The 23864-nt window shown below is 44.5% G+C and overlaps 1 protein-coding gene across 1 annotated transcript in view; it reads right to left on the bottom strand.

The window, feature by feature from the left end:
- The window catches only part of TMEM50B (transmembrane protein 50B), a 197198-nt gene that overhangs the window by 153880 nt on the left and 19454 nt on the right, over positions 1–23864 (bottom strand). Inside the window, exons 2-3 of the mRNA XM_069636278.1 lie at positions 10584–10742; positions 4194–4306 (exon numbers count right to left, since the gene is read on the bottom strand). Coding sequence (XP_069492379.1) covers positions 4194–4306; positions 10584–10682 — 212 coding nt within the window. The 5' untranslated portion in view covers positions 10683–10742. The remainder of the gene's footprint in view (positions 1–4193; positions 4307–10583; positions 10743–23864) is intronic.

Here is a 23864-nt window from a genome sequence, read left to right as displayed (position 1 = left end):
ACAACTGAAAGGGATCAGTTGCACATGTGGCAGCATTGTGCATTAGACACCAGTGTGAAAGCCTGCGGTAAAAGGCAATGCTGCCGTCGCGAGCTCTTTTTTTCCCTTTGTTTTTTAAAAAGGTATTCCAGCATTGCCCCGCCCCCTCCAGACCACGCCCCTCACCCCCTCCAAAATTGCCCCCCTCCCCACCCTGACCTTGTGTTGTGGGATTCCCCCACCACATTTTTCCCATTTTCACCACTGGTACCAGGCCAGCAGCAGCAGCGACAAACAATAGATGCATTTGATGTAACCTGAAGAGAGCACATTACACGCCCGCACTCTGGGATCTGCCCAGCTTGCTCCTAAGGGGCAGACTTCTCCTGAAGAGAGCACATTACACGCCTCGCACTCTGGGGTCAGCCCAGATACCAGATTCTAATTTCTGCCTCGCTCCTGCTCATAAGGGGCAGACTTCTCCTGAAGAGAGCGCATTACACGCCTCGCACTCTGGGGTCAGCCCAGATACCAGATTCTAATTTCTGCCTCGCTCCTGCTCATAAGGGGCAGACTTCTCCTGAAGAGAGCACATTACACGCCTCACACTCTGGGGTCAGCCCAGATACCAGATTCTAATTTCTGCCTCGCTCCTGCTCATAAGGGGGAGACTTCTCCTGAAGAGAGGACATTACACGCCTCGCACTCTGGGATCTGCCCAGCTCGCTCCTGCTCATAAGGGGCAGACTTCTCCTGAAGAGAGCACATTTCACGCCTCGCACTCTGGGGTCAGCCCAGCTCGCTCCTGCTCATAAGGGGCAGACTTCTCCCTGAAGAAAACACATTACACGCCTCGCACACTGAGGTCAGCCCAGATACCAGATTCTAATTTCTTCCTCGCACCTGCTCATAAGGGGCAGACTTCTCCTGAAGAGAGCACATTTCACGCCTCGCACTCTGGGGTCAGCCCAGCTCGCTCCTGCTCATAAGGGGCAGACTTCTCCCTGAAGAAAACACATTACACGCCTCGCACACTGAGGTCAGCCCAGATACCAGATTCTAATTTCTGCCTCGCACCTGCTCATAAGGGGCAGACTTCTCTGCGCTCCCAGGACAAAGGAATCTGCCTCCTCCTTTCAGAAGTCCGACTTCTGCAGGAAAGGGAGATATGCAGCCATCCTGCCGCTTTCATATTTAAAAACTTGCAAATCGTGTCATAATGTATTGACATTATGCAACCATTTGTAAGTTTTAAATATGAAATGAATCCGGACGGAAGGCTGGGCGGTATGGTTTCTGGCTCGTGGCTCCTCTCGTGCAGGCTTGCCTAAGTGTTAGCACGCATCTTGCAAAATAAGCAAGTGTTGCAGTGCTCACTTCAGGTAAGGCTGCGCCAGCGCCAAGTAGAGTCAGACGACCTCAAAGCTCTTGGCTGACTTGAGGAGGCTGGTCTGGGAGAATCATTGTATTTTTCAAACCTGCCTTATACCTAAATAGGCCGCCACGGTGCCATTTACCGGACAGTGGTGTCCAGTGCCCACTGCCAAACGAACGCTGCGATGAAAAGGCCTGGGCTGCTCCCTCTCCCTGGGCCTTTCTAATGAAAACAACACCATCACAAACACATCCGCGCGCTTGCATGCTGCAGCTCCCCGTGAACAGCAGGGTCTTCAGGCATTTCAAAAGCCTGTGCTGTCAGCCTCTTCAGGTATGTAATCTTCATGGCAAAATTGGGTTTGTTAAAAATAGAACCTGATGGATGTTAGGTTCTTTATTACTGCATTGAGTGAGTGCGTGTATCCTACCATCTTTCCTGTTTTTATTCGCAAGCCCTATTGAAGCATTGTAACGACTTCACAGACTCGAACCTCTCATTCTACCCACAACGCCAGATTTAACACTGGACTTTTTTTTTTTAATTTACATTTCCATGTGATACTTTTATGATGAATTGTGCGTTTTATTTCATAGTGTTTTCTTTAGTTTTTCTTTTCACTATTCCTTTCGTTTCTCTTTCATTTTTAGTTTGGGCTATTAGATGTCGCTTGCGGGGAGTTACTACTAATCAACCGCATGCACTCAGGTGCCACCACCACATGCAATCAGGGTGAGGGTAGCCTTCAGAAGTGGCTGCTGGCTGTGTTGCTTGCGGTGCGGCTTGACAGCTTGTTGTGTGGCCTGACGGCTCGCTACACTGATAGGTCCTTTTCTGTAGTCTGGGGGTTTCGGATATTGAGCGTGGAGCACTAGCGTGCTATGGTCTGGGCTTTGCTGCGGCCTGGGCAACTGCAACTAGCGGTAGCAGGCGGGGGGCTTAGCTGTTGACATGCCCCTACCAAGAAGTTATCGATCCGCCTGGCACTGCATTGAGATGCCCCATCACACGCAAGTGGTGCTGAGTTTGATATGGCTCTATGTGCCTGTTAAGGCATTTTCTTTTCTGCGTGTGTTACTACTGAACCGGTGCTTAGGTCTAGTGAAGGCTAATATTGCCAAACAATTTTGGCTGTGGATTGCATATTTTCTTAGAATGGGTTGTTATTCTGGTGTAATCCTTTTAAGGGTTTTAAATCTCAGAGTCCCTTGTAACCATTGATTGGGATAACAGTTTTAGGCATGGTCTAGTTTTATTGAGCTATCTATAATGCCTACTACCAGCGCTCATTCTCCCAATGTGATGGTTGGACGAGTAGTGGACTCTCCCCCAGCCTTTGGCTGTTGATTTTGGGGCAATAAAGGAATCTATTTAAATAAAGCCTAAATCTAGGTTATTGGAACATGTTGTGCCTCGAGAAGGCTGCACTCCCCCTATGCATATTACATCAAGTATTAGTTGTGTATCTGAAGTCATGAGAAGGAGCTCCTGTAGAAAACAGCACCTTCAAGGTGAAAGAATGGTCATGACAGAGGATGAAAATGGATCTATGTGCGAGGTTGCTACGACTAGCATGGAGTTTGTTAAGGAAGAGGCTGGTTACCAGAAGGACCTTGTGGGTTTGAGTAGTTACCTATTAGAGGTCAAACTGGAAATTGCGGATCGATTGTCCGTGGCATTAGATAGAGCACTGCAGTCCCCCTTGAAGAGTATGGAGAATGTGGTTTTGGAGACCCTTGTACAGTCCTATCTGGAAATCAAGTGATCCGAGGATGGCCAAGTTAGAAATTCAGTAAAGAAAATATACTTTTTTAGCTCATCCAGCGCAAGAGCAGTATGGATTTCTGCTTATGGGAGGAATATTTGATGATGATATATCTCAGTTATTACCAGATAGGGTTGATAGAGCATGTCAAACTGATCCGAACTTTGATATTGTGGATAAGTATGCGAAATGTATCCACACCATCACTCAGACACAAGCCAATATGCTGGATTCATTGTGTCAAACTGACCAGATTGAAATCAACAGGTTTGCTACCGTTGGCTATGAAAGTAGCAGACATCAACCAACGCTGATCTGTCCAGCCTCTACTGCCGTTTTATCCCTTATTACATCTAGAAATTTAAATTATACCACATACAGATCAGCTTACTTTCATTATGAAAGGGACATTCACATAAAAAAAAAAAGCCAGACATTTACGACGCCAACCAAAGAAAGCTTATTAGTGGCTGCAGAAACTTTATTACTAATGATCGACAGACTGGAGAGGTCCGAGACTAGAGAGGCACTCGGAGAAAAGGTTTCGTTTTGGTTGCAGAGAGTGGGCCCTGGCTATGTTAGAGTTCAAGATCTTAAACTCCTTCGGAGTGTTCAAGTTAAGGATTGGTGAACAAGGATTAATAAAGATTGTATCATAGCTGGAGATGGTCAAAATAATCTCCCTGGTTTCTTGAGGCAGTGTAAACACTAACTATATGTCATCTGATTCTAATTTGAAAATTGTTCTCGATTGATTGATGCTAGTTTTGTACTGTTGTGTTTCTGCAGGTCTGTATTTGATTAGGATTGGTTGATGGTTTGAGGGTATTCTCATCGGACTAGGGTTGCTTAATGTTTTATACACCTCTAAGTCATGCCCCCATCAAGCATGGGGGGGCAGTATAAAATATATTTCAAACTTTAAAACAACAATGTCATAGTGTCAATTACTGAGCTGTAATAGTCTTTTCAAAAAAATGCACAGAGTTATATTTCGCTCGCCGTTTTTGTGCCCAACGCCAACATTTCCAAATAAAATGATATATGAAAAAAACAAATGAATTGAATACTCACATAAAGAAAGCTACAGTGGAAAATACACCACACGTATGGAAGGCATGGTTCAGCTCCGTGGGCTCATAGTGGACGACAGCGGCATCGATCAGTATCCACCAACCTGAGAAAAACTACAAGAGGAGCCACCATTAGACTATTCAATGATCACAATGAAGAGGAGCACACCCTGAAGTAGCACAACATTCGTTGACGTGGCGAATGATAAAACTAAAATGCCAAAAACAGTCCCTGTATGATAGGAAGGTCTGCCGTCTTGGCTTGCAGTGCAGGCTTCATGTCCTTGTACACAATGTGCTTAAAATAAAATGACCCTTTAAAAAGAAAGTGTAAAAGTAGGCATTCCTGCAAATTGTATAGCTATCGAAATCTAAACCTAGGAACACAAATAGTACTAAACAGTGCTGGGAAGCTTATGGGTAGACGTGTGTGAATTCTTTAGAGGCGGTCCTCGACTGGTATGAGCAGGACAGGACATAGGTCAATGGAGAAAGGACAAAAGACTAAGATGGGCCTTCTCCCCGTACGTCTATGTTGTTCATGGTTGACGAGTTACAACTGCAAGTCAATCTTTGCAATAAAGTTAGAGCCAGCCGGCACATGATTTGGCTTCAAGCGAGAAAAGAATCAATAATGGCAGGGTATGGTGGACACGCTTCACTTGCCACTCGCACCTGGCAAGAAGGGGCTGAAGGTAGGGCAGTGCTAAACGCCACCTCACATGCATGGAGGGAATGGAACATGGATACCAATCTGTAGGGCAGTGCTCGGACCGCCCTCATAAGCAGACGTCCGTCTCTATGTAATGGTTTTCCCTGTACAGGTCAATTTCTAGCAGATTGGGAAGAGAAGACCTGCAGTTGATTGGAGGTCGATGGTGCCTGGCAAGAGAAGAGCCATCAAAGGATATGACTTATTGCTATATAGAATAACGGCAGTAGCATATGACAGACCCACAGAACATACATGCATTTTGGCAAGTGACCAACTTTTGCATTCCGAAAAAAACCTGTTCACGCACAACTGTTACAGTCAACTGCTGAGCTTTAATCGCGTCTATGCAAAAAGGATGAGCATACTCGTCCTTAGCCCACGAGGGGTTAATAGGAGCCTGAAGTTATGATCTCCGATTGCAAGTTCACACTAAAAAGCTGCAGCATCATACTACAATCTAGAAAGAAAGAGCAGACCAACATCAAGGAACTTGGCTGGTTTACGAGTTCAGGAGAAAGGAGAACGTGCACAGAGGATAGAGGAGAGTGCGGGAACGAATAGGCGCGCAGTGAGAACAAGGGTGGGCGGGCACGGGAGATAAATATACGGATAAGGGTATGGGTATGGTGCTGGCGGATTGAATTATAGATTCTGAAAATGCATTAATGAAAGAATGCGAAGGTGTATTGAGGGATGAATGCATGATATGGATGAATGGATTAATGAATAAGGATAGAAGAATAAACAAGCGACAGTGACTGGACAAGGAACAGGGTATGAGAAAAGACGAAAAGAGAAAACATGGGGACATGTGATTAATAAGCAGACAGAGGGAAATAACAGAACATAGACTTCACAGGTTGTTGGGTTCACAGGGAGAGTGAAAAAGAGTTCACAGGGCAGAGACCAAGCTAGAGCGCAAGCAAGCATAGTCAAGCCAAAACGAATAAGCAAAAGAGTCATTGCCGGGGCCTTCTATAGTGCTCAGCGTGCAGTGGGGTCACAGACTGTTCATTACCATCATCCTGCCCCTCTTCAACGATCTGGAGTCGAGTGAGGCCTGGGCCACCTGCCAAGAATTTGGGGGAGGTGATGAATGACAAAAGGTCGGAAATGGTGTTGCACACCTGGTATCTTTACTGAGATGACGATCCCACTTAAGTCAATGTTGTTTGAAGGTGAAAAGAGACAAGAGGGCTAGATGAGTCTAGATTAAGGGGTCTGCCTTTGACCCATTGCAAGCTGCATCTTTCTATGTCCCCTCAGGAAATCAACCATGGTGTGGAATGTGTTCCCAGTGCCGTTGTCCTCTGCCACACTGTCTCAAGTCCCCTCTTTAACCAAGCAGTCACTCAGATCTCCCCACAGCCCCAGCTGTACCTCCCACATAGAAGCACTTCGCTACTCCTCCATATCAAATGAGAAGCAACAGTGAATGTCAATGAAAGAACTACACGTCACAGACACGAAATGGGCAATATGGCGGCCATCTTACAGGAAACCGATTGGGTGTTGTGTTGTGGCAAGAATCAGTCAAGTGTGTGTGCAAAGTTAGCTAGTTACTTACCTGTAACTCCAGCTCTCCACCATAAATATCTTTCATGGATTCACATGCTCATGAATATTCCCGTCATCAGGCTGGGAATCCTCGCTAATATTAAAGCAGTTTAGCTTTAAAGCTTAAAACTGTTTGTTACTTTTGTAGTCTATCAGTGCCACTTTGGGTCATACTGCCCAAGCCAACAGCACAGGCCCACCTTTGCTCCACCCTTGGCAGCTTTGTTCCGAATTGGAAGTGCACATAATGTGGCAGCAGGAAACAAGAAGGAGGTTGTGAATCTATGAAAGATAGCAATGCTGGAGAACAGGAGTTACAGGTAACTAGTTCCTTCTCCAGCATTGGATCTTTCATGGATTCACATGCTCATTGAATATGATTATACAGCATTGCATATACACAGCCAAGGGGAGGTGATACAGCTCTACAGAAGCGACTGAACTCACCTCTGGAACACTCAACAACATGTAAACAGGTTGCAGAGCACTGCCTGGCCGACACATGACTCCTCCATGGAATGTCGATGCAGTAGAACCATGTGAAGGTATGGGCAGATCTCCACATGCTGCCTTGCAGATGTCGAGCAGAGGGACACCGGACAGGAAGGCCGTAGTAGAAGCCACGGCTCTGGTCGAGCGTGCTCTTGGTCTTCCTGGAAGGTGCCTGTTGGCAGGCTGATGGCAGTGCGAGATGCTTCCTGACAGCCATAAGGAAATGGAAGACTTTGCCAGGGCCTTGCCCTTGCCCACAGGTCAGTACGCCACAAAAAGCTGCGATGACTGGCGGATCTCCTTTGTGCCAGTCACATAGGAAATGAGGGCACATGCAACATCGAGAGAGTGCATGGCCTGTTCTGCTACAGTAGAGGGATAGCTAAAGAGCAGTGGCAGCAGCATCGGTTCATTTAGGTGAAAGGCTGAAGTGACCATGGCATGAACGAAGGGTTAGTTCAGAGGACAACCTTGGACTGGTGAAAGGTCAGGTATTGTGGCTTGCAGGATAATGCTTCGAATTCCCCTACTCACCTGGCTCAAGAGATTTTGATTAGAAATGCTGTCTTCCAGGAAAGAAATTTCAGCGGAGCAGGATCCAAAAGCTCAAATGGAGGGCCCATTAACTTGAAGAGGACCACATTTAGTTTCCCAGCTGGAGTGGGGGCTTGTACAGGGAGAAGGGGTGCTTGGAACAGTATTTTGAGGAACTCTTTGATGAGTCATCGTGACCGCAGAGAAGGTTGGTCTGCGTGCACGTGTAGCAGAAAATGGGTGCTAAATGCACTTTGAGGACGTGTGCGCAAGATTCACCATAGCAAAAGACTGGAGGTATGTCAAGATTTGAACAGCTCATATCTGGAGTGTGTTTAGTTGCTGGGATGCAAACCAAGTTGTAAAATATTTCCATTTGTGCTTATTACATGACAGCATAGAGGGTGCTCTAGCCCTGGAAAGTATTTGTATGCATTCTGGGTACAATGGTATATGCCTGAATTCTAGGGCTGCAGGAGCCAAGTCGTCAAGTTGAGGGACACTGGATCGCGGTGTAGCACTGACCTGCCGTTTCTGGAGAGCAGGTTGTGAAGAGGAGGCAGTTTGCCACTGGCCGGTGGAGCAGGTCGAAGTACCAAATTTGGCGTGGCCATGCCGGAGCCACCAGAATCATTTTCTGGAGGTGTGAGGGACTTCGAGCACCCCCTTTTTAGACGGGCCTGAACCTACTGCAGGAGGAAAGATGGATGTTCTTTTTCCATATGAGAGGAATAAAAATGCATTTTCCCCATGAATTACATGGTGTGCCCCTGACGAATGATGTTGTGCACCCATTTGTCGGTGATGTTTTCCCACTGTGTGACCAAGTTGGACCACAGACCCCATACCGGGGTGTGGGAGCAGGGGGGTATGGCACTGGCCATGTCTGTTTAGCAGATGGGGCCCTTGAAGAAACTCTGCAACGACGCAGGTTTTCCCATTTGCGCCTGAGACCTTCCTTTGTAACCCTCCTGGGAGCCCATGCAGGATGTTTGCGGGAGATAGGAGGACCTGTACTCCCTTGATGTCCTTGAGAATCTTGGCTTCCCAGATCGAAAAGACTGGTGGTGTTGTTGGAGGCTGCCTAGGGAATGGTCAGAGTCTGTCTGCTTTTATGGTTTGCAGGGTTCATCCACTCCCCACCCCCAAAAGGTCTATCACGTCAAAGAGCATATTGACCATCTATGTTTGGACTTCTGGACGGAAGTTGGTGACCTTCAGCCACAGAACAGCTTTGTTTCCCATCTGCCAAAACCCTGTATCGGCTATGCTAACGCCACAGTGATGGCATGGTCTGAAGCGGTCTCAACTTCATGTAATAGCACAAGAGCCTCGTCCAATTTATCATCTGGGAGAAATTCCAGGATGGGACCCATCTTGTAACAAAGATCGCAATCATACCTCAAAAGGATTGCTAATGAGTTAGCCGCCTTGATGGTAGTTGCGGTTGTGGCCATAAGCCTTTTCCCTAAAGGCGTCAGTGTTTTCCCCTCCTTGTCCGGGGGCAGCATGCAGGGGGGATGGGCGGAGTCAGAGGATTGGCGAACCGTTTCCGCGCTGCTGCCGAGACTACTAAGTCTGGACAGGGTTAAGTGCAAAAGTACTGGAGCTGAATCTGGTACATTGTACTTCTTCTCCAGGAGGTCTCTCTTAGGAGGTGCTAAAAAGGGGTTCTTCAGTACCAGGAGCCAATCCTCTCAGATATCTTCCAACATGGAAATGGACACTACAGAGTTTCTTGAGGCTTCCAGTCTTTAGAAAAGAAAACCTTCTTTTCCTTGTTCTTCCAGTAGAAGGTCGAACAGTATGGCTGCACGTTTCATGAGGGCATGAAACAAGCCAATTTCATCAGGAGGTAAATCTCTTGACGGCATAACTGCTGGATCACCATCGCCTGGGATAAGGTCATTAAACTCATCTGTGGTATGAGTGTCTGGAGAATTTCAGTGAGTTGTCAAGAGTTGCACAAAAGTCACCATCGACGATGACCTCGTAGATGACCCATAAGAATCCAAGACCGTCATAGTCGACGATACGCCCATCCCTTTTTCCAAATGCCTGGTTTACTCTCCTGCCAGGGCTTTTTCAGGCATTTCATTATTTGGCTGCAAATCCCAGATTTACACTTCTTATCATTAATCACTTTATCTTGCATCCAGTTAATTATAATTTAATGTTGCAGCTCCCTTGATGGGTTAACGGTACGCAACATCCGACCTGAAGCACCCCAGTGTCCCAATATCCTTCTCTGGGTTTACCTGTCTCTGTTGGTGGCTTCAGCATCCCTCGCTTGCTGGCTGGGAGCGTAGCTCCTCTGTTCCCGTCTGGTCTCCTTCCTTGCTCGTCAGCTCCTACAGCACCAGCGTGGTAAACCTTCCTCTGGACAACGCTCTTGACAGCTTCTCCGCTCTGCAGCTTGCTTTCCTCCAGTTTCCCAACCAGCGTCGGGAGAGGAGAGTCCCTTGCTCTGTTCAGGTGAGCTCTATCTGAATGTCTCGGCACCTAAACGCAGCGTTGGCGTCCCGCTTCTAGTGATCTTCATTAAACCAACCTTCTTCCTGGTCTCAATATTAAGTAGAAGGGGATGTAAGTAAGGTTGGTGATCAGTTTATAGTTGGAGACTCCACATTACAATATGCCATACAAGAATGGGGAAAAGGCAAGTGGGTGTTAACCATAAAAACAGGTACAGGTCTGCTTTGGTCCAGCAAATTCACCTCGCCTCCCTGAGGGTTGCCCTCCCTCATGTGGTCCTCCCACAGATAGCTACCCACACAAGGTCAGAGTCTGGTAGCTTCTGCCTTTCCCTGGCCACAAGAGTTTTCCTCCGGCGAGTTAATGACGTTTCGCTAGATTCGTCACAGATTGTGCTAGTAACTTGCTGAGACCTAGAGTGCCTGTAAACAGTTCTTTTTTCTTCTGATCTTAAAAGTGCATTCAATTAGGCACCAGCAACCATAACATATACAAGTCAGAAGAATTATTTGTACAACTGCTACCTTGAGATAGATCTTTTCTGATAGCACAGTGCAGCACCTCACAGCATAGTAGAAAACATTTACAAAACAAAGGAGAAATTGTTTGAACACTTACCAAAATACCTGCGATCACAGAAGCAATTGTATTTCTCTTCTCACCCCAGTCAATGCATTCACATTCTGGCCAACGGAAGTTGTCTAGGAATCCAGCCATTGCACTTGCAGCTTGAAGTTACCTTTATCTTTTCATGAAGTGTTCATCAATACAGAAAACCTAAGCAGAAAATCAAGGCCGGATAAAAACTTTAAATAAGCAGTTATGAAAAATATCTAAACATTGACCCTGGAAAATATATCCTGTACCAGTGGATTTGCTCTATTTCTCAGATCACTTTTGGTTTCTTGAGGGGTTGCTCAAATACAGATGGTGATAATATGTAGGTGATGCATCAAACCCAAGGGGAGTTTAATGTGTTCAAGAAACGGGAAACTTACAGAAAGGCAAAGAGGGAAAGGCATGGCATTCAACAACTACTCTGGTGGCATAATCCATGACGATGACACAGGTTGAGATTGTTCAAATTACCAGATTGTATGCACTGCAGTAGGAACTACAGATAATTCAACACATCCTGCAGGGTTGCTGCTATGTGGCTTTAAGCAATAGCAATCTATTGCAGTCAACTGGCTCTCAGTGCACGCCATGTTCCCATTGAAAATGCGCTGCATGATTGTCAATTGCACTGAAGATGCATACACAACAATAGTTCTCTACAAAAAGGTTTTTCGATCAGTTAAGAACAACCTGTTGTGGGTCCCAGTGACAAAATGATAAATCCAGCGGTGACCAGAAGCTATCCGACACTAACGCTTGAGTCTCCAAGGAGCCTCACACTTCACATTTGCAATTCTGACACCATTATACAATTCATAATCCAACTCCAAAAATCTAACATGTATTTGCATGGATCTGCATGTCTAGGCTCATTAGAGATTTGAAACAGTGCTGCTCCAATTCATCACTGTTACTGTAGAATCTTTTCATTATTTTATTTTTTTGTTTTATAAAATCTTTACAAAATGTATCTTTCACAATTTACAAACAAATTTCTTTTTACTTTCACAAATATAGGCATTTATACCATACGTTAAGTTTGACCGTAAACATGCAAATCCTAAAACTGTTTTCACTTTTGACATATAACACTAGTCATTTTGTAAAAAGCTAAGAGTTGCTTACTTCAAGGACACAGATTTACCATGCATAATATTTATCCACAACAAGTACAAAAAGACCTGTTCAGGGTCCGAGATATACCTGATAAAATATGTAATTCTTTGGGTCATTAAGGCAGGACAATTGAGCAATAAATATGGTAAAGTTTCTATTTCCGTCAGGTTCAAACAATGTCTGCATGAAACCTTTGCATTTCTCAGTTACTGTAGAATCCAGCTCTGTTCAGCTGAAGCTTATGTGGCATAAAGAAACGTCTGAGTTTGGCATGCTCAATATGAGGTTTTAAATCAACCTATTAAGGGACTGGTCCTTTGCGATTTTGTTGACGTCCCTGAAGTAATTGATACAACAAACAGCCCAGTTACAGGTAGCTTCTCCAGGGATTGAAAGTAGGATTCGCTGAGCAGGAGCAAAAACCCACTCTGGGTGTCGGGCACCACCCTGTCGGTAGGAGCTACCACAGGGGAAGCAGGAGATTCTGCTTTTTGCCCATTAGGTGTAAATGCTTAATAGGTATGTTCTTGTTAATATCGAAGCAGGAGTTAAATGGCTCCCAAATGCCAGCAATTTTGAACCCTGCTTATTTTACATATGAAAAGAAGTTCTGGGCTAGAGCCAGAAATGTTATTACCGGACAGACCAACATGGATGTAAACTCGATTGATGCCACAGTATGGGCATCGACAATTACGGGCTATTATTATGATCCAGCATGTTTGCCAAATGATGTAATATCTTATTGTGCGAGTGCAGATTACGTAGAGGGGTTTGGATGGGAGGATATTCTCACTACCATCAAATCCCTAAATAATTCACATGCCGCGGGCCCTGACTCGCTTGCTAAGGTTGTTTAGAAGGAAAACCCTGAATTCTAGCCAGCAATATTAGAGCAATTATTTTATAAAAATGTTAAGCTGTGGCAATATACCTTGTAGTTGGCGCAGAGCAATACCAATACCCGTTTAAAAAAAAAAGGAAAGCATACCAACGCCTCAGACTATCGCTTGCTAGCTTTGCTTAATACAAGTCAGAAAGAATTTGCCACACTATTGCTGAAAACATTTTATTATTGGATTAAGGGAAGGGGATTATTCTCGCCGGTCCAGACAGGTTTATGTAAATTGCATAGTACTAGTCACAATATATGTGCTGTCCAATTTCTTATCGAGGCGTGTAGGGCGAAAGAAAATGGCAAATTATCTCTTTTTTTATAGATTTTAGCTAAGCCTTTGATACCATTTTCCGTCCATTACTATGGTCGAAATGAAAAAACTGGGGGATTGATGCAACTCATTTTTAAAAATGTGTTTTTATTGGCATTGTGTGTATATAACAAGCAAACATTACCCTCCCTCCACCCCCCTCCCACCAATCCCCCCTCACTCTACCCTTTTTCTCTCCGCTGTGCATACATTAAACAAACTGTGGATCAGGCTGCCAAATAATTTAGAACAAGATTCACACACTCAGTCAAGAGATTCCCAATATACAAAGTTTTTGACGACATTACACTACATAATAATCATCATGCAGAAAATTCAGCATCAAGTTCCAGTCTTTTGTGAATATGGCTTGTTGCCCCTGGAATACGTAATCCATTCTAATGCCACAAAATTCAAAATCTTCGAAAACCATTAATTAATGTGAGGTGGTTCTTTTATTTTCCACCCCTAGGCAATCACCAGCAAGGCTGCCAGCTGCAGTATAACAAATGCCTTTGCCACTGGTTTGGAGCCTTGTCGAAAATGTTCTTCCAATATAACCAAAAGACAGGATTTCATGGATCTTGCAAAGTAAACATTTGTACCATAAATTTGTTAACCTCTTTCCAGTATTTCTCCAACCCTGGACAACTCCACCATACATGTTTCCAATCGCACACTCCTCCACACTCCCTCAACACTTATCTGAAGTGGAGAGTTTCATTCTCTTTGGGCAGGCCGGAGTATAATGCCATTGCACCATTAACTTAAAATTCCCTTATTTGGATTGACCTTGTAAGTCAATTCCATAGTGCTTCCCAATTGTCTTCCAGTACTTCCTCCACCATGTCAAATGCCAACGTGCTTTATAACTCAATGAGAGCCTCGGGGGTGGGGGGGTATCCACCAACAATTTTGGATGTTAGAGAGGAGGGCTTTATTCCTTGGCTTAGAAGACACATATTTCTAAAAGGGTGTAAGTTCTTTCACCGCCGCCTTGCGACCGGTGGGGCTAGGATCCAGCACCTGACTTGGAAATATTGAAATCTGCTAGTTTCTCGAACACCGAAATCCTGTTTACATTATAGAAAAGATTTAGGGTCGCTTCCGGAAACATATCTCTAAGGCTCTCACAACATGCAGGTTTCCATTCCGTGAATGCATGGGGTTCAAGTCTGAGGGTGAAATGAGGATTACAAAATATGGGGGTAAAGGAAACTTCGTCAGTTGGCACTTCTTAATTGCTGTATCCTCTACCAACCGCCTAATCATGCTTGCATGCATATTAGGGGGTCAGTCTTGTTTAGGCAACCACAATTTATCTCCTAGCCGCGCGCCCCCACCGCACTCTCCATCTGTACCCACCTTTTCCCCATGTCGCAAGCACACCAATCTTTGAGAACCCTGATTTGAGCAGCCTGGTAGTATTTTACAAAATTTGGAAGACCCAGCCCACCCTTCTCTGTAGGCGCCATTATCGCACTAAAAGCTACCCTTGAAATTGTTTTTGTTCCAGATAAATGCAGAGATTGCTCTGTGCAGCTTTTGGAAGAATGTTATGGGAACCCGGATAGGTAAAGCCTGGAAAATATATAACAGTTTGGGAAGTGTAACCATTTTTATCGTATTAATTCTTCCCAGCCACCAGATTGTAAGGGGGCCCCACCTTAATAATTGTGACTTAATTTCTTTCAACAAAGGGGGATAATTAGCTTCATATAAACCCTTGATTCGAGGAGTTGAGACCGCAGGTAATTTAATCCCAACCTGCGCCCACCCAAATTGTGTATACAACCTCAATTCCTGCACCTCATCAGAAGAGAGGGATAGATTCAAAAGCTTAGACTTAGTTTAATTTATATTCATGGCCGCGACCTTCCCGAAGTTGACGAATTATCATGTTGCTGCTTGCAATGTAGTTAGGGGATATGATATTTGGTGCCAATGCAGAATAAAACACAGTTTAGATCTTGTAATGAAGTGGGATGGTCCGACAGAGGCAGTGAATAAAAGGGGGAAGACTGGGGAATTGTCGAAAGAAATAATGGCTCTTCAAGCACTGCTAATAACATGGACCCAGCAAGTGGTTCCTCGCAAGCAAATGAATTGGGACAAATTAACTGCTTGTCAGACAGGAAGAAGGGGAGTTGGTTGAAAGAAACTTTGCATGAAAAGAAGAAGCATTTACCTCGTTTAGTGGAATGGACATGGCTATGCCGGAGGGACAGAATGCTTTTTGTTCACATTTTGTAGAGGGATTATTGCCTCACCTAAAGAATGATATACAAGCCTATGAGTCCACATGGCCAACTCAAACTGCTGCCCAGTTTCTGACTATGGCTAGATATTATTCTAATTACCATTGGAGACGAAAATGGAGGAATTAAAACCCAGAGCACTAATGCAACAGAATAAGAATGTTCACCCTTGGCAAGGGCAGCAATATTCAGCTAGAAATCATTATGAATATGAATCTGCTGTTAACCAACTACTGTACGAATTACCTAAACACCTGTTATTCTCTGCAAACAGGTTCAAAGATTTCATTGGAAGGAGACAGGACACAGCATCCCGGCTGGTGAATGGGTGTTTGTGAGCATCAGGACTGAAGCCCAGTTGAAAAAAAGGCATTGCAGGCACTGCTCACCTCTCAGATGGCAGCGAAAATATTGTGGCTTCTAGTTTTGGATCCACACTTCAATGCTTAAAACAAGCTTCATCCTTCTTCTACCCACACCATTGCCCGATCTGTCCGGTACTAAAAAGATACCCCTTCTGTTGAAACATTTGACGTTTGCATAATTGCTGTTCTTCAAGAGACAATTTTGGATCAACAGAGGAATCACAGTATCCAGGATGCTGGAAGCGGATCTGCAGATGGAGGAACAGAATTCCTTAACTATCGAATGGACAAGACCACCATTGAAGACGAGGGGTGAAAACAAATGCTCCAAGGAGCAATTTGGCTCCATAAGATCTGTCCTAATGGAATTTTACTTTGCTGTTGTACGTTGTTCCATAATAAGCTATGCCAGAACCACGTGTATGGCTATTTCACCCAGAGAGGATTTGTGCAAAGAAAGAAAAAAAAAAGGTGTGCCAAGGGATTGTGCCTGCAGTACTGATAAAATGTAATGTTTTTAGATTAGGTGAGTAGGTTATTACTGGAATGTTATGTAGCACTATCCTTGTTTAGTATAGTGCATGTCTCCAATGCCTTCCTATCACAGATCACAGGCAACTTTAGCATCCAATACAAATGTTTTATTGTGCAAGAAAAAGTGATTAGAGAAATATTAGTTATAGACAAGGCAGATTAAGTAGATGTTTAAGAGAACTATGTAAGAAAAGTGTTGATTGTGAGCTATGTATTAGATATTGTAGGCTCTGGAAGGTGTTTTTTGACATAGGTACTCTGAAAAAGGAAACTGCAAACATATCTTGCTTTAAACTCCTTAGCTTGTAATTTAAGTGAATGCCTATGGATGGATACAGCTGTTTGCTTGTGCTTACAGAGCTTTAGTATGTTGTATAGCCTAGGAACAGCTGCGAAAGAGTATGCCGACTGCCTGGCCAGAGTGCAAATTTAGCCAGGGTCAAAGACCTTTAGAAAGACTACACTGGCTGTAGTATGTATAAAGGCTCACCTTTGAATGGGGGAGAGCAGGCACAGATAGAGAGAGCAGGTGGTTCCTATGGCAAAATTGTACGACCATGCGAAAATAGCTGCAGCTATATTATAAAACCTGTGTCTCTGAGAATAAATTAATTATGTTGCAGTTGTTTCACTTTTGCCTTATTTTCGGAGAATAGGCGGGAATACAAATAAGTATTTGCCCTCAACACAATCTCTGCAGTCCCTATCAAATGTGTGGGATTTGGACAGCCATGTCTTCGTGCCACCCACTAATTATGCAGACCAGAAATGCAGCAAGAATTAAGCCTGTGTTCCATACCTTTTTATGCTAACCTTACCTTGAGTAAACTCGTTTTGGCAGGTCCTCACCAAATGCTAGAACTGCTTATATATGCTAACAAAACTTCACCATGCTTCCTTTGAAAATATGTATTTATTTTTAATTGCCCAGAGCTGGAGGTCACACAGTTTAAGGACCAGCAAATTAAACAGTTACACATTAAGTTATTAACTGCAAACTGTTTCTAAAATATTTGAATGGCGAACATTTGGAATGCCATTTACCCAATATATCCCTTTCCTAAATACTCAATCAAGCATTTTGTACATGCCTACGTTGAAGTTGTCTCAACTATTAGCCTGAAGGTTCCATTGTATCAACTCAGCTCTACTACTTCCCCATTACCATAAGGAATGATGGCACTGTTGCAAACCTACTGAACCCGCCACCCCCACAAACCACAGACTAAAGACATTTACCCATTTGGCATTCCAGCTGATGGCAGATTCAGTATTAAGTCCTCAGTGTATCGTTTTGTGGAACCCTGTAATCCAAGGGTTGACGAGCATCACATTTTTCTCCAAAATGGAGGAGTATATTATATCATGGCATAAGGGGATGTGCACTTCCGTCCCCTTTCCCATACCTCATCTTCCTCCCTTAATCCAAACTTACAGTAGCAAACATTTAAAAAAAAATACTTGAGTATTATTTCTGATGTTACCAAATGGACAAAACCTCAAGCTCCATCACCCGCCCCCCAATGGATCCATCATTGTGTTCCTTAGGAGGCTCTGCACTGTGGCCCAATGTTTGGTAGTTAATCTCAGTGTCAAATGAGCATTTGTTTAGCTAGGATGTTCTTCTCTTCGATGGCAAGACAGCTCCACTAGGACAAACACTCATATCCAACCTGCACACTGCCAGGGTTTTAAATGTCTGGGAGCCAGTTAGCTCTTGCTTCTAGCCCAGGAAAGCAGGGTTAGCTTGAAAGCAACAGCTACCAGAATCTACTTTTGGCTCCCCAGGCCATCAGGTGCCTTGGAAACCTGCATATGTGACATTAACTTATTGAGAATGGTGTTTGAGAATGTTAATAAAGAAGAATGAAACACATCTTTGACACATTTTAACATTATGGCTCATATATAATGGTCTAAAAGGTAAAGTGTGAATCTCAGGTGGAAGTTAGATTTACAATGTGCTGGGTACCAGCTCCTGGTTCCCCGGTGGTAGCTTCTGCCTACTGGGTGATGGCTGACACCCAGAAGCCTATTTTAGCTCCTGCTCAGCAAATCCTAATTTCGAACCCTGCACTGATGATCAGTCAGCAGAGCCATTCCACAATCCTCTGCATCCCTTTTCAACTTCTGTTACCGTGCTCCTGGAAGTTTGGTTATTTGTATTTACTTAGTATTTGTTTTGTCCATGATTGGTTAGTTTGAAGATTGTCTGAACCTTGTGTAGTATTGCGGTCTATAATGAAGTGCAAGTTGTCATATTAAATGTATAATGAATACAGATAGATCAATCAAGGTCTCACATATCTTTGATAGTCCCCCCTCCACCAATCATTGGCTTTAACATTTTTAACATCGTTCTTTGGGCAATAACACGATATACAGTAGTCATACGTCGGGTTCAGTCCTTGCTCTTTGGCCATCTTCTCCTTCCTTCCTAGAAATGCAAAGGTTCTTGCTCGAACTTCCATGTCTAAACCCCAACTTACAGACAAGAGGATCACCTAGTATCTGAGAAGGTGAATCAAATAGGTTGCTAAGGCTTGGCTTCAGTTCTTCACAGTGAACCCAACACAGTATCTCGGTCCAAAATAAATGGAACGTCCAATCAAGGTTCTATAAAAATATGAATACTTCAATAAAACACACCATCTGCAGGTAGATCAAAGGGATTTCTGTACAAAAAAACCCACTTTAGAAAAAAGATCTAGAAGATAAAACACTGGAGAAAGTAGCACTTTGCGCTTAGTTCCAGGGGTGGCTGGTAAGGAGGGGGTAGAGGGTAGAGGCAGTTCATTGTCTCAGTACCTGAATTTGGTTCTTGGTGGGGTAATGCATCGGACCCGGTTGCATGTTGATGTAAGCTGCTCTGCCTCAGTTGGGCAAGTAGGATTGTGGCGACCCTGGCAGCAAGTGGGCGTCGAGCATGGTTGAATGTCAGTGCTCAGTGTGGTCGAACAGTGGAAGTTCAAGTGCTGCAGGTCAGGAAGGTCCCGAGAATGCTCCGGCGTGTGCACTGCAGAGTCTGGTTTTAGCCGCTGGCAGGCGCACCAGTGGGCAGAGGCGTTGGTCGTGAGGTTGTAATCAACAGAGTGTCTAGGTGCAATCAATGAGGCGGTGGTACTCTGGCTAGCTGGAAAGAGCTCTGTGGCAACCTACCAACCATAGGTTGATCGGTGAATGACCACCTCGCCCCCAGAGATTCGGTTGGTTTCTGTTCAGCGGATGCTTCGGTCCTGGAAGTTGGCAGGCTCTGCTAGGACACAATTTTGTGTTGGGCTGATAGAGATGCAGTGCAATCGTTTGGTCGGTTGGTGGAATGCAGATACCAGCACCTTCCCTCTCGTTCAGGGGGCAGAGAACATTGAGTGACCGGTTTGTTGAGGGTGAACAGGGAGCTTTGGCCCACTAGGTTGCTGTGAAGCCTTCGCAAAGGGCTCAAGGACCAGATACTCTTACTTCAGGGTCTGCTCTTCTCGCACAGCAGATCCATGGTTGGCCCTGGTCCACAGCACTGGTTACGCCCGACAGTCCCGTACCTTCTATGGAAACGGAATCTTAAATTCCTGCAACTCAAGCAAGGAACTGAACAGAATCCTTTGAATTAAAGTCAGTGGATGCTCAACCCCTCCCCCACTTATCTGCCAAGCCCAATGCAATGCCTTGCTCAAACATTTTCATAACATCGCTAGTGATAAAACTAGTGCCATGCTCTCTAAAATAGCAATGATGCTCCGCCCTCCTCTCGTCCCTTGCCCCAACTCCCTCCTGATGCAAGTCTTTTCTCCCCAACTCGCACCAGAATTGCTGCAGGCTCCTAGCGTAAAACCACCCGTCAGGCTTGCCTTGAGACCCATGCCTGCCCACATTCCTCAAGATCATCCCAACATCAACCTGCGAAGGCTGCATTGCATGGTCAATCCTTCACCTCAGGATTCTTCCTGCAAGTCTTCAAAACCTCCTATATCAAACCTCTCCTCAAAAAACCCATGCTTGACCTACTCATTACCCAGAACTACCAGCCCATTTCCAACCCCCACTTCATGGACAGACTCACAGGGTGCACAGCATACAAGCAGCTCTGCCACTTCACAGGAGCCAACACCCTCTTAACCTAGTTCAATCGGGCTTCAGACCCCTCCGAGGATCTGAGTCCTCCCTGGTGCCTGTTTGGGATGACTTAAAAGAAAAGCGGACATGTAAGGATGTGCAGTGCTCATCCTTCTTCACCTCTCGGCCACCTTCAATGCCATTGACCACACCATACTACTAAAACTACACTCCTTAAAAACCAAGGATGCCGCTCTCACATGGATCTCTATCTCGAATCGTTCGCATATCATGCTCCTCCCCCTTTCACATCCACCTTTCATCCAGTGCCGAAAGTAGTTCCACTCGGGGCATCCCCATCTCCCCTCCTCTTGAATATCTAAGCCCACTCCCTGCACTCATTTGCTCCCACAACCACACCTGTTCAACTATGCAGATGACACTCAGATCATCCTCAAAATTGCCACCCAGATCTCTAATCATGTAACTCTGATATTGACCACTGGGTGACAACCAACCACCTCCTCCTCAACTCTGGAAAAACAGAAATCCTAGTATACAGTAAAACCGCTATCCTTCCCCAACCTATTACCTGGTCTCACTGTCTAGGACCCCCTCTCTCTGACAGCTTCCATTTTGGTGAAAAACCTCAGATGCACCGGAATCGATACTTCTCCCAATAGATCAACTCTGTATCCAGAACCTGCATCTTCTACGCATCCTCGGCCGAGTCTTCCCTTAGCATCACCTAACCAAACTGAATCTCTGCCGTTATCATCATCCTCTCCCACTTGGATTACACAAACTGCCTTTATCTCGGCACACTGGCTTTCCGACTTGAAACTCCACATAATCCAAAACTTTGTTGCCCCTCTCCTCATTGGCCTCCCACCTAAAGAACACAGTCTCGCACTAGAGTCCTACACTGGCTCCATAAATGGTTGGCGGATTACCTTTAAACCCATGTGAATTACTCACCATGCCATCCACAACACCTGTCCCGTATTCCTCCAGGATAAACTCATCAACTAGAGAGAATTGGGAATATTTGCTTGTGTCACAAGTGGACAGGACTGCGAGTATTAGCTGGCATCACAGCTAGACAGAATTGTGAATATTAGCTTGCATCAGATCCAGACAGAATTGTGAATATTTGTTTGCGTCACATCTAGACAGAATTGTGAATATCAGCATGCATCACATCTAGATGGATTTGTGGATATCAGGATGCGCCCCATCTAGATCACTACCAACCCTGCTAAAAAAAAGAAAACCTCACCCCTCTGCGTACACCTCTCAAACTCTAAACTAAACAGAACCATACCTCTAAAGCACAACAAACTGCACACACTTCACCACAATAACAAAACAAACTACACATAGCCTCGGATAACAGCACATGAAGGCTACCAACCGAAAACCACACCTAAGTTTGGCGAACGGTGTAAGCCAAACTGACGCTGCCAACAGCACATCACAGCTCTCTTGCTCTTTTCTCCGGCTCAGTCCTACTTACCATAGCCTCTTGCTTTTCAGATCCACCAGAGGACCACTCCGGTGGTGACAGTGCGTGGTATAAATATCCTTTAACATAACATAACATTTTAGACACAAGTGTCCTCTTGCCTCGACCAGTTTCCCACTCTATGGATGGTCTTACTTTTCCTTTCCATTTCTTCGATTTTTCTTGTGGTCATCATTCTTGGTAGCGTCTTGTATGGACTTGTCACCATCTGGACTACTAGCTAATTGATTGCAACAACAGAGACATTGCACAGTGGAGAACAAATCCAAATAACAATAGCTTGTGACAATGTAATCAAGGCAGGCACCAGCGAAGATCCACATCACAAAAATGAAGCGGATAGCCCAAATGACTGGTGTTGGCTGGCCGAAGCATTGACTAGAATGACTCAAAGTTAATACCAAGACGATAAACAGCTGCAGGTGCACAGGTTTGGGAGATGGAATACCAGAGAATTTTCACACTTGTTCCAGGAAGATTGGCTGGATGGGTTAGCCGTGGTTTGCCAGTAGGAAACGTGGCTAGATGTTTGCTACTTCATATTCCCCAGAAATGGGGCAATCAACCCAGCCATTAAAAGATCAAAGGGTAGGCCAATGGCTGGCCTTTTACCCCAGGTTAAAATAAGCTCAGGCTACCGAATCATTAAATCAATGAACATTTCAGCCTAAATACAGGTGACTACTATAAAAAAACAAACACGGATGATGGAACCATTCACATCATGAACCTTTACTGGAACCACAAAGCGGCAGGTACATCTACATTTATAGACCAAGTGACAGCACTAGTGGAAGAAATGCTGGGAGAGGATGACACTTCAGACATCATGCTATGTGGCGATTTAAACATAAACTGCACAAACATAAACCAAGGAAACGACAACTACGCCTTGGTACAATTAGCAAGAAGATGGTGTTTGGAGTTAAGAAACCTGGTCTTGTTAAATGGAAACACTTCTGGCGATATCCCAGCCAATCCGACATGGTCCAGACGCAAGCAGAAATCCATAATATACTATTTATTCGTGACTGAGATTATACATTGAAAAAACATTTATTTACAGGTGATCCCTATGATTCATAGTGATCACGAGCTCATGGTGCTGACCGTATAAACATCCGTTGAGGCTACCTGTACATCATGGAAATTCCCAGTCTTGGTAGAATCAAATAGAGTAAGGCTAAAGCTTCAGGAAACTGATGAAAGTCAAATCGCAAGAGCCTACATTTACGGAAAGGAAGAAATTGAATATAACCACTTATTAACTCATTACGTGGAAAAACAACATGGGCCAAGAAAAAGAGCATTTGTTGCGAAACATAAATTTGATCTTAATGTGTTGAGGAGGAAACGAGATATGCGAGCTCAAATCAGACAAACCTCAAAAAGGGACAGTAAACTTTACATAATTGCTAAACGAGCATGTAAACAAAAATATAAAAATTGCCCCAGATCGCACAAAGCATTCATGCTTCAAAAGGATTCTGAACTAATAATGGAAAAAATGCAAAACAAAAACTTGTCTGAATTTTGGAAAATTATTAACAACGAGGGAGACCCCAAATGGTACTGCTGTCAAACATGGTATCCAAATCAGCATGGATAAATCACTATTCTGAACTTTATACCAAAAAGGGAGAATGGAAGGAGCCGCCATACCAAAACTTGAGCGTTGGGATCTAAAGCTTGATAGGGACGACATCTTGAACATAATTAAAAAGGCTAGTACTTCACGGGCCCCAGGTCCAGACGGCCTAACCAACTACACCTTAAAGAAAAATCCAGAGAAATGGGCCGATTTATGTTTTCAGCTGTTTAGCAGAATACCTAAAAACGGCATAACCCTGAAGTTATGGAAAAGTGCTATTATCGTCCCCATATTTAAGAAAGGGAACCAAGCAAACCCAAAGGTCTATCGTCCAATAGCTCTTCTGGGCGTTCTGGGGAAGGCGTACGCAACTCTTTTGCAACAAAAACTTGTGAAATGGGCCGCAGAATCCAATCATACGTACCCGAGACAGGCTGGCTTTGTGAAGGGTGTTGGGTGTGGCTTGAATCTCCTTCTAATAAACCTTCTCAAAATGGAAGCAATAAGAACTGGAAACAAGGTGTACCTAGCGTTCATCGACTTTTCCCACGCCTTCGACAGCATAGACCGGGAACTACTGTGGGCAAAGTTGAAGATGTGGGACTGCCCCCCCCCCCCCCCCCAAGTCTGTTAG

The sequence above is a fragment of the Ambystoma mexicanum genome, chromosome 7p (genome assembly GCF_040938575.1).
Source record: "Ambystoma mexicanum isolate Mex_15411 chromosome 7p, UKY_AmexF1_1, whole genome shotgun sequence".
In the NCBI taxonomy this organism is placed as follows: Eukaryota; Metazoa; Chordata; class Amphibia; order Caudata; family Ambystomatidae; genus Ambystoma; species Ambystoma mexicanum.
The sequence above is the reverse complement of the archived record's forward strand: the minus strand, read 5'-3'. Positions and strand labels throughout refer to the sequence as shown.